This window comes from Erinaceus europaeus, chromosome 16 (genome assembly GCF_950295315.1).
Source record: "Erinaceus europaeus chromosome 16, mEriEur2.1, whole genome shotgun sequence".
In the NCBI taxonomy this organism is placed as follows: Eukaryota; Metazoa; Chordata; class Mammalia; order Eulipotyphla; family Erinaceidae; genus Erinaceus; species Erinaceus europaeus.
Window position 1 is genome coordinate 19,872,906 of NC_080177.1, and position 13,828 is coordinate 19,886,733.

Below are 13,828 nucleotides of genomic sequence, written 5' to 3' on the forward strand. Positions count from 1 at the left end.
AAAAAGAAAACGAAAAAAAAAAAAAAAAAAGAAAAATCTTATTATCAAGTATTTGTCTTAAAAGACAGTGACTATTCCAGAAGTAAAAAGATTACTTAGTTTGAAGTTCCACTCATTGGACAAGGTCTTGAACCAATGCAGAATGAGAAGGTTGCACATAAAACTTTTTTCTCTAAGGAATCACACACAACCATCCAAAAAGATCTGTGTATACCTATCTTCATAGCAGCACAATTTTGTAAGAGCCAAAACCTGGAAACAACCCAGGTGTCCAACAACATAAGTGGCTGAGTAAGTTGTGGTTTCTATATACAATGGAATATTTACTACTCAGCTATTAAAAAATGGTGAGTTCAACTTCTCTGTCTCATCTTGGATGGAGCTTGAAGGAATCATGTTAAGTGAGTCATGTCAGAAAGAGAAGGATGAATAAGGGATGATCCCACTCATAGACAGAAGTTGAAAAATAAGAACAGGGGTGGGGGATAGATAGCATAATGGTTCTGCAAAGAGACTCTCATGCCTGAGGTTTTGAAGTCCTAGATCCAATCCCCTGTACCAACACAAGCCAGAGCTGAGCTGTGCTCTGGTTATAAAACAAAAACAAAATAATAAGAACAAAAAGGAAAACACAAAGCAGAACTTGGATTAGATTTGGTGTACTGCACCAAAGTAAAAGACTCTGGGGTGGTGGAGGAGTGTTCAGGTCCTAGAACATGATGGCGGAAGAGGACCTTGGGTGGGGGGGCTAGATTGTTATGTGGAAAACTGAGAAATGTTACCCATGGACAAACTATTGGATTTTACTATCAACTTTAAACTATTAATCCCAATTAAAAAAAGGAAAAAACCCTATTTTCTCTGAATTCATATCAGAAGGCAAATACATATTTACCTTTCCATGTACACAGTACCAAATGGCCATATGCTTTACGTTACCTTCAAATCTTCAGTGCTGGGATGCGGTGGGGTTTTCATCTGAACAATGGTGTAAAGTATATCATGGATGTGGTTGTTTAAGTACAGTACAGGATTAGCAATGACTGTTTTTGTGGAAGCGATGCTTGCTGAGAGCAGAGGTAGGGTGGTTGGCAGTGGCAGTGGGGACTGCAGCTGCTTCACTGTAGTTTCCTGTGCGTGACAGTCATTTTTTTTTTTTTCCAACAGTTAAAATGAGGGGAGAAAACACAATTAATCATTACATGATAACTACTGGTGGTAAACACTGGAATAAAAGCAATACATTCATGAGGTTATTTCAGTAAACATCAATCAAATACCAGGTACTATGACAGACATAGAAGATTAAAGGAAGAGGTTGGCACTGCTGTCCAATTCAGCTTCTAAGATCACTCCTAATTACCAAAACTTTAGTCTAAAAAGGCCCATTAGCAGTGTAACCTACCCCCCTGCTTTGGATGCAAGAGCTGAACATATTTATTATTACAGATTTATTTAGTGGGAAAGAGAGAGCAGCACACTGTTCTGCCCTGTGCAGTGCTCAGGATTGGGGATGGGGCCTCCAGTTTGCAAAACATGCTTTCCAGTCACCCTCTCCCCAGCTGCTATGTGTAGATGAAGTAGCAAAAGGTAAAGGCAGACTTTGTAAAGCTATAAACTGGAGAACTACTGAAATTATTAAAAGTAACCAAGACTTAAAGCAGAGGAGATAGTATAGTGGTTATACAAACAGATTCTCATCCATGAGGCTCCAAGGCCACAGGTTCAAACCTCTGTACCACCATAAGACAGAGTTGAGCAGTGCTCTGGTTAAAAAAATAAAATAGAATAATAATAACAACAACAATAATAATATAACCAAGATCTGGGGAAATAGCATAATGTTATGCCAAAAATTAAATAAATAAAACCTTCATGTCTGAGGCACCAAATTACCAGACCAGGTTCAATCCCCAGAACCACCATACCAGAGCTGGATAGTGCTCTGGTCAGTAAAAGATAAATAAAAATAAAGTAGATTCATGATTAGTCAACAACTTGTTTGGCTTTGCATGTTAACTCTCTTTTCAGCCACCAGGTTCCAGATGATGATGCCAAACATGATGCCAAACAGACTTCCCTGGACAGACGACCCCACCAATATGTCCTGGAGCTCCAATTCCCCAGAACCCTGCCCCACTAGGAAAGAGAGAGGCAGGCTGGGAATATGGATCGACCTGACAACGCCCATGTTCAGCGGGGAAGCAATTACAGAAGCCAGACCTTCTACCTTCTGCATCCCACAATGACCCTGGGTCCATGCTCCCAGAGGGATAAAGAATAGGAAAGCTATCAGGGGAGGGGATGGGATATGGAGTTCTGGTGGTGGGAACTGTGTGGAGTTGTATCCCTCTTATCCTATGGTTTTGTCAGTGTTTCCTTTTTATAAATAAATAATAATAATGAATAAAGTAGAGGTTACTTAAATAACCAAGATTGAGAGCAAAAGTGAAACTCATACCTGCTGTGACTCCTGCAGCAAAAATTTGAGTTCCATCCTTACTGAGGCCAAGCCACCTCCCTGGGCCCCATGAAGGCTGCAGTAACTGAGAAACACTCTCAGGAGGTCTTGGTTTTTCTGCAGCCACAGCTTTCGCCTTTCTGCGTGCTCTCGTTTAGCCTGCAATCTCCGTCTTTCTATTTGGTGCCGTTCGTAGGAACCAATATCTGGTTTGTCCACTGTTTCTTCCTGATCCAGAAGATCACTCTCTACCCTGGAATACGCCTTCACGGCATACTCTTTAATGACTGACTCGTGACTGCATATCTCATGCAAGGCAGCAATTTCCTTCTCGAGCCAGTTGTAGAGTTGAAATCGGAGTTTCCCGCCGTCGACCTCATAGCCTGTCGCCAGTGTTCTCAGTTCCGTCATTAGGATCTTTAAACAAGCTCTGAATTTCAGCTGCTCAGCAATCACGTCGACTTCGGTGTCACCTTTGACATCATCCTCTTCCTGCGGAGTCAGTAACCTACTAGGCTCAGAAGCTCTCTGGTCTTGTCCATCTGGTGCACTTCTCATGACTAACCCAACAGCATCGTCCTCCTCTTCCTCTAAGGCACTATCGTGTTCCTCACCCCAGTCAAGATTGAGAGGTTCCTCTTCAACTTTTACTACTGGCTGACTCCAGTCAAACTGTGATGAAGTTACACTTGACCAGTCAGTGCCAGAAGCTGTGTAGCCATCACTCGGAGTTTTTGACTCTGTAGGTTCATCAGCCCTCTTTTTAGAAACGAGCTTGGCCTGGTCTTTTTTGGTAGATAAGGCAGATATGACGGTAACTTTGGGAATTTTGGAGAGAACCTCCAAGGCTAAAACAGGGCATCCAACCTTAAAATGTGCATTTGCAGTGGTAAAGAATAGTTTTCTTTCTATGAGATTAATTTTATCAACAAAGTTTTTCTCCGTTTTGAGACCCAAGGTTGCCAGAGTTCCTTCAGGGGAGGCAAGGTTTCTTCGAATAAGCAAAGGATGAGTTCGAAGGTAGTTGTAGAAACTAAACACCACTGGGTTACAAGATTTGATGATAACTATAAAACCAAGCATAAAACTATTATGTTAGTTTGTCTCTACCCTAACCAAATAAATTTAAAAAAAACAAAAGCGAGTGGAGAGAAGATACACACATGATTTTTTTAAAATTTTGCCCCCAGGGTTATTGCTGGGGCTCAGTGCCTGCACTACGAATCCACTGCTCCTAGAGGTCATTTTCCTATTTTGTTGCCCTTGTTGTTGCGCTTGTTGTAGTTACTGTTATTGTTGTCATTGCTGTTGTTGTTGGGTAGGATAGGACAGAGAGAAATTGAGAGGGGAGGAGAGACAGAGAGGAGGAGAGAAAAATAGACACCTGCAGACCTGTTTTACCACTTGTGAAGTGACCCCCGGCAGGTAGTGAGCAGGCTCCAACCAGGATCCTTCCGAGGGCCCTTGTGCTTTGCACCATGCGTGCTTAACCTGCTGCACTACTGCCCAGCCTCCATTACACATGCAAAAATTTTTCAAAGGGTTTTTAAAAAAAAACAAAAACTTTGTTTAATCTGATAGGACAGAAAGAAATTGAGAGAGAAGGGATAAAAGAGGGAGAGACAGAGAGACACCTGCATCACCATTTCATTGCTTTTGAAGCTTTCCCCCTGCAGGTGGGTACTGGGGGCTTAAACCTGAATCCTGTACATGGTAACATATGCACTTAAACGAGTGCCACTGCTTGACCCCCCCACAAAATATCTAAATGGTTCCCTAAAAGGGGGAGAACAGCAGAGAGAACAAGAAAACTACTAGATTTCTCTAAAAATTCCTTGTTTATATATATATATATATATATTATTTATTTATTCCCTTTCGTTGCCCTTATTGTTTTAGTGTTGTAGTCATTATTATTATTGACATCATCATTGTTGTTGGACAGGACAGAGAGAAATAGAGGAGGGGAAGACAGAGAGGAGGAGAGAAAGATAGACACCTGCAGACCTGTTTCACCGCTTGTGAAGTGACTCCCCTGCAGGTGGGGAGCCGGGGGCTCAAACCGGGATCCTTACGCCAGTCCTTGTGCTTTGCGCCACATGTGCTTAACCGGCTGCGCTACCGCCCGACTCCCTATATATATTTTAAATCTAAGCCATACTAAAACTTACACATAACTTTAAAAGAAATTAAAATTAAAAAAAAAAACACAAAAAAAGGAAAAGAAAAATTAAGCAAATAACTCTGTGTATCAAATTGGCAGCACAACCACAAGCAACTGGTTGAGAGATAGCTCAGCCTGTTAAAGCACTAGCTTGCACCCCTGAGGTTGTGGGGTCATAGGTCCAATTCCCATTGCCATTTTATGCTAGAGTTGAGCAGTTCTCTAGTGCCTTTCTCTCTCTCTCAAATAAATAATTTCTAAATTTAATTTATTTTTATCTTGTGACCCAGCAATCCTGCGCTTTGGAATATATCCAAGAGACACAAAAGCACTAATTTGCTTTATGCACCCCTATGTTCACAGTTGCACTACTTACAATAGCCAAAGAATGAAAGCCACCTAAAAAAAAAAAAATGAGATAATTTTGGAAAAACAAAGACACTGGTGGTGGATATGCTAAGTGAAATAAGGATAGAAGTGAAAGGCAATGCCCAGCTAGTTTCACTCATATGTGGAATACAGGAAACTAAGAAACACACGCTTGCAAATAAGAATAACCAAACTCAGACTTTGTGAGAACTATGATGACTAGAGGAAAGGGGGGTTACAGAACTTTGGAGGTGGAGGAGGTGAGTTACACACAGTTATGAGAGTGAAACTATACCCCTAGAACTTGTAATTTTGTAAGTTACTATTAGATCTTTAACAATAAAAATTTAAAAAAATGAATCTGGTAATGACTGTGATTTCTTGTTTTACCTAATGAAATGTTAGTTCAGGAACTAGTTTCTTTTAGAAAAAAGAAAACTACCTTGGTGTTCATCGTCCTCTTTTGGTGTTTGTTCCAACAATGTGTCCAAGGCGCGGGTGTAATCTTTCATGACCCAGTAGGCAAGACTACGCAGGAAAGGATCTGGGTGTAATCTTCTGCAGTCAAATCCTGAGCGATCTTTTTGGCAACCTAAAATCTTCTGGTTTAGGATGGATATATAGGTGGATGAGGTCTCAAATTCAGATTCGTATAGACGGGCAATAACCATAGCTAGCTGAATATCTTCCATTTTTTCAAGACATACCTGTAAAATTGAATATGGGTAATAATGTAAATATGAAATAACTTACGGACATCCTAAAATTATCTACTATTTATATTCTCACAGTGGGTGGAAAGTATTCAGAGGCTGAAGAGTAGTTGCATTACAGCTTGGTAGCAGATTAAGAAACAGTAAGAAACTAGAATTTAGTAGCTTGCACCTAGAAAAATCATTTACAAAACAAGAATGAAGAAAACTATGTCAACATGATCTCAAACTTAGGTCAGTTCAATTTAATAGTACTTTTTCTTTGGTCATCACTGGGGCGTCAAAGCTACCAGCTAACTTTCAGAGAGGGGGTGCAGAGGGAAGGGGAGGCAGGAAGAAAAAGAAAGGTGCAGATGCTACCATGATGTCAACGTGGCTTCCCTGGGCAGATGATCTCACCAGTATGTCCTGGAGCCCCACCTCTCCAGAGCCCTGCTCCACTAGGCAAAGAGAGAAACAGGCTGGGAGTGTGAATCCACCTGCTGGATGCCCCTGTCCAGCAGAGAAGCAATTACAGAAGCTAGGCCTTCCACCTTCTGCACCCCATGATGCTCCTGGGTCCATACTTCTAGAAGGATGGAGAATGGGAAAGCTTTCGATGGAAGGGATGGGATACCAAACTTTGGTCATGGGAATTGTACCCCTCACCTTATATTTTTACTTTATAAATAAGAAGGGAGGGAGGGAGGGAGGGGGGGAGGGAGGGAGGGAGGAAGGAAGGAAGGAAGGAAGGAAGGAAGGAAGGAAGGAAGGAAGGAAGGAAGTAAGTAAGTAAGTAAGTAAGTAAGTAAGTTACCACCGAACAAAAACCTCCTTCAATGTGGAGGGGTAGGCTCAAACTTGGTTCATGCACATGGTAAAGCAGTGCACTATCCAAGTGAGCTATTTTTTTAATTGCTTTAATAATGATCAACAAGACCATAGGGTAAAAAGGGGTACAATTCCAGAGGGTTGGGCGGTGGCGCAGTGGGTTAAGCGCACGTGGCACAGAGCGCAAGGACCGGTGTTAAGGATCCCGGTTCGAGCCCCCGGTTCCCCACCTGCAGGGGAGTCACTTCACAGGCGGTGAAGCAGGTCTGCAGGTGTCTATCTTTCTCTCCCTCTCTCTGTCTTCCCCTCTTCTCTCCATTTCTCTCTGTCCTATCCAACAACGAACAGCATCAACAATGGTAATAATAATAACCACAACGAGGCTACAACAAGGGCAACAAAAGAGGGAAAAAATGGCCTCCAGGAGCGGTGGATTCATGGTGCAGGCACCAAGCCCAGCAATAACCCTGGAGGAAAAAAAAAAGGGGGGGGGTACAATTCCACACAATTCCCACCACCAGAGCTCCACATCCCACCCCCTCCATTGAAGTTTTCCTGTTCTTTATCCCTCTGGGAGCATGGACCCAGGGTCATCATGGGGTGCAGAAGGTGGAAGGTCTGGCTTCTGTAATTGCTTCCCCACTGGACATGGGTGTTGGTAGGTTGATCCATACTCCCAGCCTGTCCCAATCTTTCCCTAGTGGGGCAGGGGTCTGGAGAGGTGGGGTTCTAGGGCATATCAGTGAAGTCATCCGTCTAGTGAAATCAGGTTGGCATCATGGTAGCATCTGCAACTTGGTGGCTGAAAAAGCATTAAGATATAAAGCAGAACAAATCATTTAATAATCAGAAATCTAAAGACAAGACTATAGCAGATGAGATTTGGGGTCCAAGTGAGCTAGTTTATCAGTCCTTATAATACTCACTTTTAAATTACATACCACACATCATATTTGAGTTTAAATAAATCAGTTCCTCTTAACTTCTACACACATTTCCATATAAACAGAACCATTACCATTTAAAAGAACCTATCTACACTGCAAATAATTGGTGTGCTAAATCCACATAATCTGTCAAGTCTCTAAGTTATATGTTAATATAACTACTCATTTTGAAAATCTGAGGTCAATTTAGACAATGTGTCTCTTTCAATCAATAATCCTCATCTTCATCTGAATATCTTCTCGTCTAAAATTCCCACTTCAAAGTTCGACATTTATTTAAAAAATATGTACCTAAGATAATTTTTAACATATTTTTAAAGGTTTAGTTTTTTATGTTTTTTTTTTTTTTAAGATTTTTATTTATTTATGAGAAAGATAGGAGGAGAGAGAAAGAACCAGACATCACTCTGGCACATGTGCTGCCAGGGATCAAACTCGGGACCTCATGCTTGAGAGTCCAAAGCTTTATCACTGCACCACCTCCCGGACCACTATTTTATGTTTATTTCTTGGATGGAGACAGCCAGAAATTGAGAGGGAGGAGGGCTACAGGAAGGCAGAGAGGCAGAGAGACACCTGCAGCCTTGCTTCACCAATCGCAAAGCTTTCCCCTTGCAGGTGGGGACCGGGGGCTTGAACCCGGGTCCTTGTGCACTGTAACGTGTACGCTCAACCAGGTACGCCACCACCCGGCCCTCCTACGATAATTTTGAAGACATAATTATTTCCAAATATAAAGTACATTCACTTTGTTGAGTATTTCCTATTTATTTATTTTTGCCAGAGCACTGTTTAACTCTGACTATTGGAGATGCCATGGACTGAAACTAGGATCTCTCAGATAGAAGGCCAGTATGTTACCACTGTGATATGAATTTAGAAGAAAAGGAACTCAAGAACTTAAATGGTATACTTTTCTATACCATAGAGGAGAATGTGATCTCTGCATGTATTTTAAGTAGTTTAGAATCATAATTAGAAAGATGAGCATAAAGTTATTTTTTTCTGGGTCGAGTGGTAGATAGCACAGCGGGTTAAGGACACAGTTATTTTTCACTGTCTTCATACATTTATATTAGAAGTGTGTATGTTTATTTTGAAAAACAGTATTACCTAATACAATTTTCCATTTATGTTTCTTGCTTGAACTAATTTATAACAATGCCAGTCTCCACCTCCACCTATAGTTACTGGGGCTTCATCACACTGGACTGACTTTTTCAGATAAAAAAACAGAGACAGAGAAATGGACAGAAAGAGAAAGACACCACAGCACTGAAGTTTGCCCCAGTGTGTGTGTGTGTGGGGGGGGGGCAGGCTCAAACCTGGGTGACTTGCAAGACAAAGCAGACACCCTCCCAGGTGAGCTATCTCACCAGCCCTGAGTAACCTCTGGTATAAGTCTCTATCCTCCTAAGTAGATGACAGTAACTTCAATCTCCTCTGTGATTTCCTTAGATTTTTCAATCTCTTACAAGGATTCCAAAGCATATTTTCTGATACCTCAATAGCATCTTTTAGTGAACCTGCTAACAAGAAAAAAGCAGCAGACTGTTCAAAGCGTTGCTTTCCAAGTAAAGAGAAGGCATTTTTCAAAGCAGCTTTACGCCATCGATCTTCATTAAAATTATGGCTAAAAAATGTTGTCATTTTTTCATCATGCTGTGACCTGGGAACCAGAACACAAACATCAGAGGTTAAACTAAATTTAAAATATTTTGAATCCTTTGGATCTTTCCATGGTAACAGAAGATCAAAATCTCCACCTAAAAGATCCATCTTACAAATATACATCAGTGAAAGGTATTTATTTGTTACCAAGCTTCTCTGCAGTTCCACAAAGGGAAGCTCACAATATTTTATGCACATACAAATAGGAAGCAAGAGAATTCTTTTCCAAAGTTCCTTTTTCAACTTTTTTTCTAGTAACACTCCATACTTTAGATCACATTGAAATAATATTTTTCCCATTTCTTGGAGATAAAAGGAGCCAGATGACTTGATCAAGTTCATAGACCAAATTACTTCCACAAGCATTGGGTTTCTGCTCTGTGGTGCCATCTTTATTCTGTTCCAACACACTGAGTCAGTTTACCTGAACAGACCCCATACTACTGCTTTCTTCTTCATTGAAAGGTAGAATAATGCAGCATCTAAGGCATCATTGTTCCTTTGAAAAGCAGCTTTGGCAACCTAAGTGATGAATAAAATATTATGTCAAAGTAATTACTGGATAAAAACAGTTCCAACAACTTCTTCTTCTAGCGTTTGCCAGTTCCAACAACAATTAACCATAATTAGCGCATCCCTGTTAACTGACAGAAACGACAGAGCTAGGAAAAGCTGGCTCTTTTCCACAAGCTCCAGTAGTTTAGAGACACTCATATGCATGCCAGTAATTATAATTAAAGTAGTAGTGACTAGTATTTACTGTTTTCCATGCACCTTCCGGATCAGGACAATTCGTGAGGTACTACTCTTAATTTTTTGTTTTGTTTTTTGTTTCTCTCTCTCTCTCTCTTTTTTTTTCATCATCACTTGGGGTTTACTGCTCTGGGCCAACTTTTTCTGACAGAGACAGAGAGACTAAAGGGAGCGGGAAAGATGACCCGAGACAGAAACTTCCCCAGTGCGGTGGGTGCCACACTAGAGCCTGGCTTCTGTGCATGGCAAAGCAGGTACCCACCCACTCAGGGGTGCTATTTCACCAGCCTGGGCCACTGTTGTTACCCCCATTTTACAGATGGTGTGACTGAGATACAGAGAATAACTGAATTGCCTAAAGTCACACAGTAAGAGTGGAAAAGTGATCAGAGCACAACTAGTAGTGAAAACTATTTTTACAGAAGATGAAATGCTGTCATTTACAACATAGATGAACCTCAATGGATTATGTTAACTAGTCAGACAAAAAAGACAAATAGCAGTGATGTACTCATATGTGGGAGATATCGAAACAAAGCAAGCTCTTAGATTTTTAAGAGCAAAGTGGTAGTTACCAAAGAGGTGAGTAAACTGGGTAAAAGGAGTCAAGTGGATGGAAATTCAAGTTTGGGTGGTGATTATGAAGTAGTATACACAGAAGCCTAATTATAATGCTGCATGCCTGAAACTCACAATATTAACCAATGTTATTTGAACAGAAAGTAAAGACTATTTTACATAGGAGGTATGAATGTATAATATTCAATAGGTGTGACCTTTTTCTTGAAAATTAAACAGATTACTTTTTCTAGTGCATTGTAAAGGATCAAACACTAACATATATATAGATAAGTGTTTTTTTAAGATAGAAACAGGAAGAGAGAGGCCACAGCACCAAAGCTTCCTCCAGTGCAGTGAGGGTCGGGCTCTAACCTAGATTGCACCCCATGGTAAAGCAGCACAGTGTCCAGGTAAGCTCTGTCACCCACTCAAAACACTAACTTCCACGGTACATGCAATTTTGCCTTCTGCTGATGCAGACATCCATGAATATATAACAATTATACACATGTGCATACACACATTTTGGAGGAAAACTACAGGCAAAATACATGTTTCAGTACTTTAAATACAGTTTTTTAGAAAACATAATTTCTTGTACTTTTCAATTTTTGACAATTCTGAAGAACTGACACATTCTGGCATGTAATTAAAATACAGATGACTGGTATTCTGTAATTTTGAATGGTTTAATAATTTTAGGTTTAGAAATTCTATGAGGAAAAAAACACCTTAGTAAGCACAGAATTCTCCAGTCAATTACCAAAATTGCTGAATGTATATGGAACCAATCAATTCAGTGTAAGTTTAGAAACTGTTAAGTCAGTAGGCTGTTGTGTGTAATTATATTGTTCTGAACACAATCAATCCACATAGAGCACATCTTAGTTCCTGAAGATGCTGAGATAACCTCTACAAAGTACAGAAATTGAGAAGTAAAACAATAAAAAGCAACAGATGTCTTATTAGTTGAGTTACAATGAAGCTGGAAATGAAGGGAGGAGGGAGACTCCTAACAATCACACCAAGAAAAGGCTACACTCTCAGTCCTCTTACTTCTCTTCCCTTTTTTAAAAATTACTAGTCTCTCTGTTGTCAATCATTGAGCTTGATGTTTCAGTATGCTTTATAACATTGGAGGAAGTTTTATCCATATTCAGCTAAGGATTTATAATGTACTGTCTTAAAGCAAACAATTACATATCATTTTCATTTGCCTTGAAAAGGAAATTACTTGTGAAAATAAATCTTATGTATATCATTAATAGTCAATTACAGTGGCATAGCTGACAAAAAATAAAAGAGACCTTTGCAGACAATATCTGAAACATCCAAAAAATAAAGTATGTTATTTTTTCCATTACTTTGGGACATAATAATTTTACAACTTATTTTATTATTCATTTAATGAGACATAGAGAAATTGAGAGGCGAGGGAGTGATAGGGAGAAAGAGGTACTTGCAGCACTGCTTCCTGCAGGAGGGGGCCGGGGGCTTGAACTCAGATCTATTTATACTTCATAACAATTAACTTGCCTTGTACACCAAACTACAAGCCTTGGATGATGTTGAAAACAAATTATTTCATATACATCTTTGTTTTGTTTTGCTTTGTTTTGTTTTGAAAAGGGAAATACTGACATCTTGTCCACTGCCTTTCATGTAGTGGGAAACTGATGTTTTTATCCTCATAAACTTCACAAACTATGAAGTAGACACCAGAAGCACAGGATGCCAACTAAGATGAAGATTCCAAAGCCTATCACCCTCAAATGAAAACCTTTGAGGGCAGGGGTAGAGAGCATAATGGTTCCTAAAACAGACTCTGATGCTTGAGACTCCAAAGTCCCAGGTTCAGTCCCCTGCACCACCATAAACCAGAGCAGTGCTCTGGTGGTAAAAAAGAAAGAAAGGAAAGAAAACCTTTGGGAGTGGTACAAGGAAACAAATATTTCAAATGCATTTGCCAAGTAATTCTTCTCACACTTAAGAATTTGAGAGCTACATAGAGGAATGGAATTGGGAAGGGTCTCTATATTCTTGGGAGAAATAATTTATATTTCACAAATGTACTATCCTTAAGTGCATGTCATGACATTTCAAGGAACTCCTGTAAGTACACAATGAATGAGAATTCCACATCCCTAGCCATGGCAGAGTAAAAAAATAAATAAAAATAAAAATACAGATTAAATCTAACACTTTGTAAGTGAGTTTACATTTGTAAGTGATGGGAGTTTAAGCTAACTATCTAACAACACTAAATCTTAGTTCCAGAAGTGAGTTATCTTGCTGGCCCATACTCTAAGTTAGGACAACGTGCAACTGGTAGCAGAAAATAATGCTCTTCCATAAACATAAACTCGGCTTACATAGTAAAAGGCAACTGGTAACTGCAGATACATGTTATAAAGGCCATCTAGGGAATCTCCAAAACTTCTTCTTTAAGAAATTCTCAAGACTTCAAGATTCACAAGCAATTCTTCACCACAGGTGTGCTAGCAGACAATTATCTTTTATCATTCAAGAAAATACTTTTCTTTTTTAAGAAAAAGCTGGTTTACTCAGCTCTGGTTTATGTGGGGGATTGAACCTGGGACCATGAAGCCTCAGGCATGAGAGTCTGTTTGCATAACCATTATGCTATCTACCCCAGCCCAAAACTATTTTCTAACTTCAAAATCCAGTGACGTAAAGAGCAGTTACCTTTTCAATACATCTTCGAAGAGTGTTAATATTCCTGACCCACCAACCAATTCCCATAGCTCTTAACTCAGACCACTGAGGATCTCCTCTCTGAATGGCTGGAATCATATTAATCAGTTCTTCCTCGGCCTCAGAATGAAAAGCCCAGGCAAAATGGCAAGTAGACACACCTACATTAAAAATACAAAGTGATAACCTTCAGATCTACTGAAAAATAACAAAAATCATTTTTCACACAGTCATGAATTCATACATTCTAGGAAAAAAACTTTCAAGTTGAAGGTGTGGATCAAAGGAAGTTTTTCATCATTCAGAATTTTATACATTAAGCTTCTAGAGTTATTGACAGTATACAAAATCAAAACCCCCATATTTTCCCCAGACATAGTTCCTTTTTTGCAAGAAAAATTTAAACACTAAAAGTTTGTAAGGACCTGGGAGGTACTTGGAGACAGAGCCTGGTATATAAGAAACTCAGGTCTTGTGTTTGTCTGTCCGTCTGTCTGTCTCTGTCTCTTTCTCACATAACAAATCATAACTGAATCAATGGTGGGGGGAGACTTTACTATCAAGCTATTCATACAACAAATTTATCAATGGAAAACACTTTGTTCAAAGTATCTTGGCCCACAGGTTCACAGCACTATTTATGGGCCATATCTATAAATACTGG

General features: G+C 39.8%; 1 protein-coding gene across 4 annotated transcripts in view; it reads right to left on the reverse strand.

Moving 5' to 3' along the window:
* Window positions 1-13,828, reverse strand: part of DMXL2 (Dmx like 2) — a 99,533-nt gene that overhangs the window by 30,741 nt on the left and 54,964 nt on the right. For all 4 annotated transcript variants that reach the window (XM_060174672.1, XM_060174670.1, XM_060174671.1 and 1 more), the window contains exons 14-19: window positions 13,156-13,325; window positions 9,560-9,657; window positions 8,968-9,133; window positions 5,437-5,701; window positions 2,462-3,528; window positions 940-1,131 (exon numbers count right to left, since the gene is read on the reverse strand). In XM_060174672.1, the coding sequence (XP_060030655.1) occupies window positions 940-1,131; window positions 2,462-3,528; window positions 5,437-5,701; window positions 8,968-9,133; window positions 9,560-9,657; window positions 13,156-13,325 (1,958 nt within the window). The remainder of the gene's footprint in view (window positions 1-939; window positions 1,132-2,461; window positions 3,529-5,436; window positions 5,702-8,967; window positions 9,134-9,559; window positions 9,658-13,155; window positions 13,326-13,828) is intronic.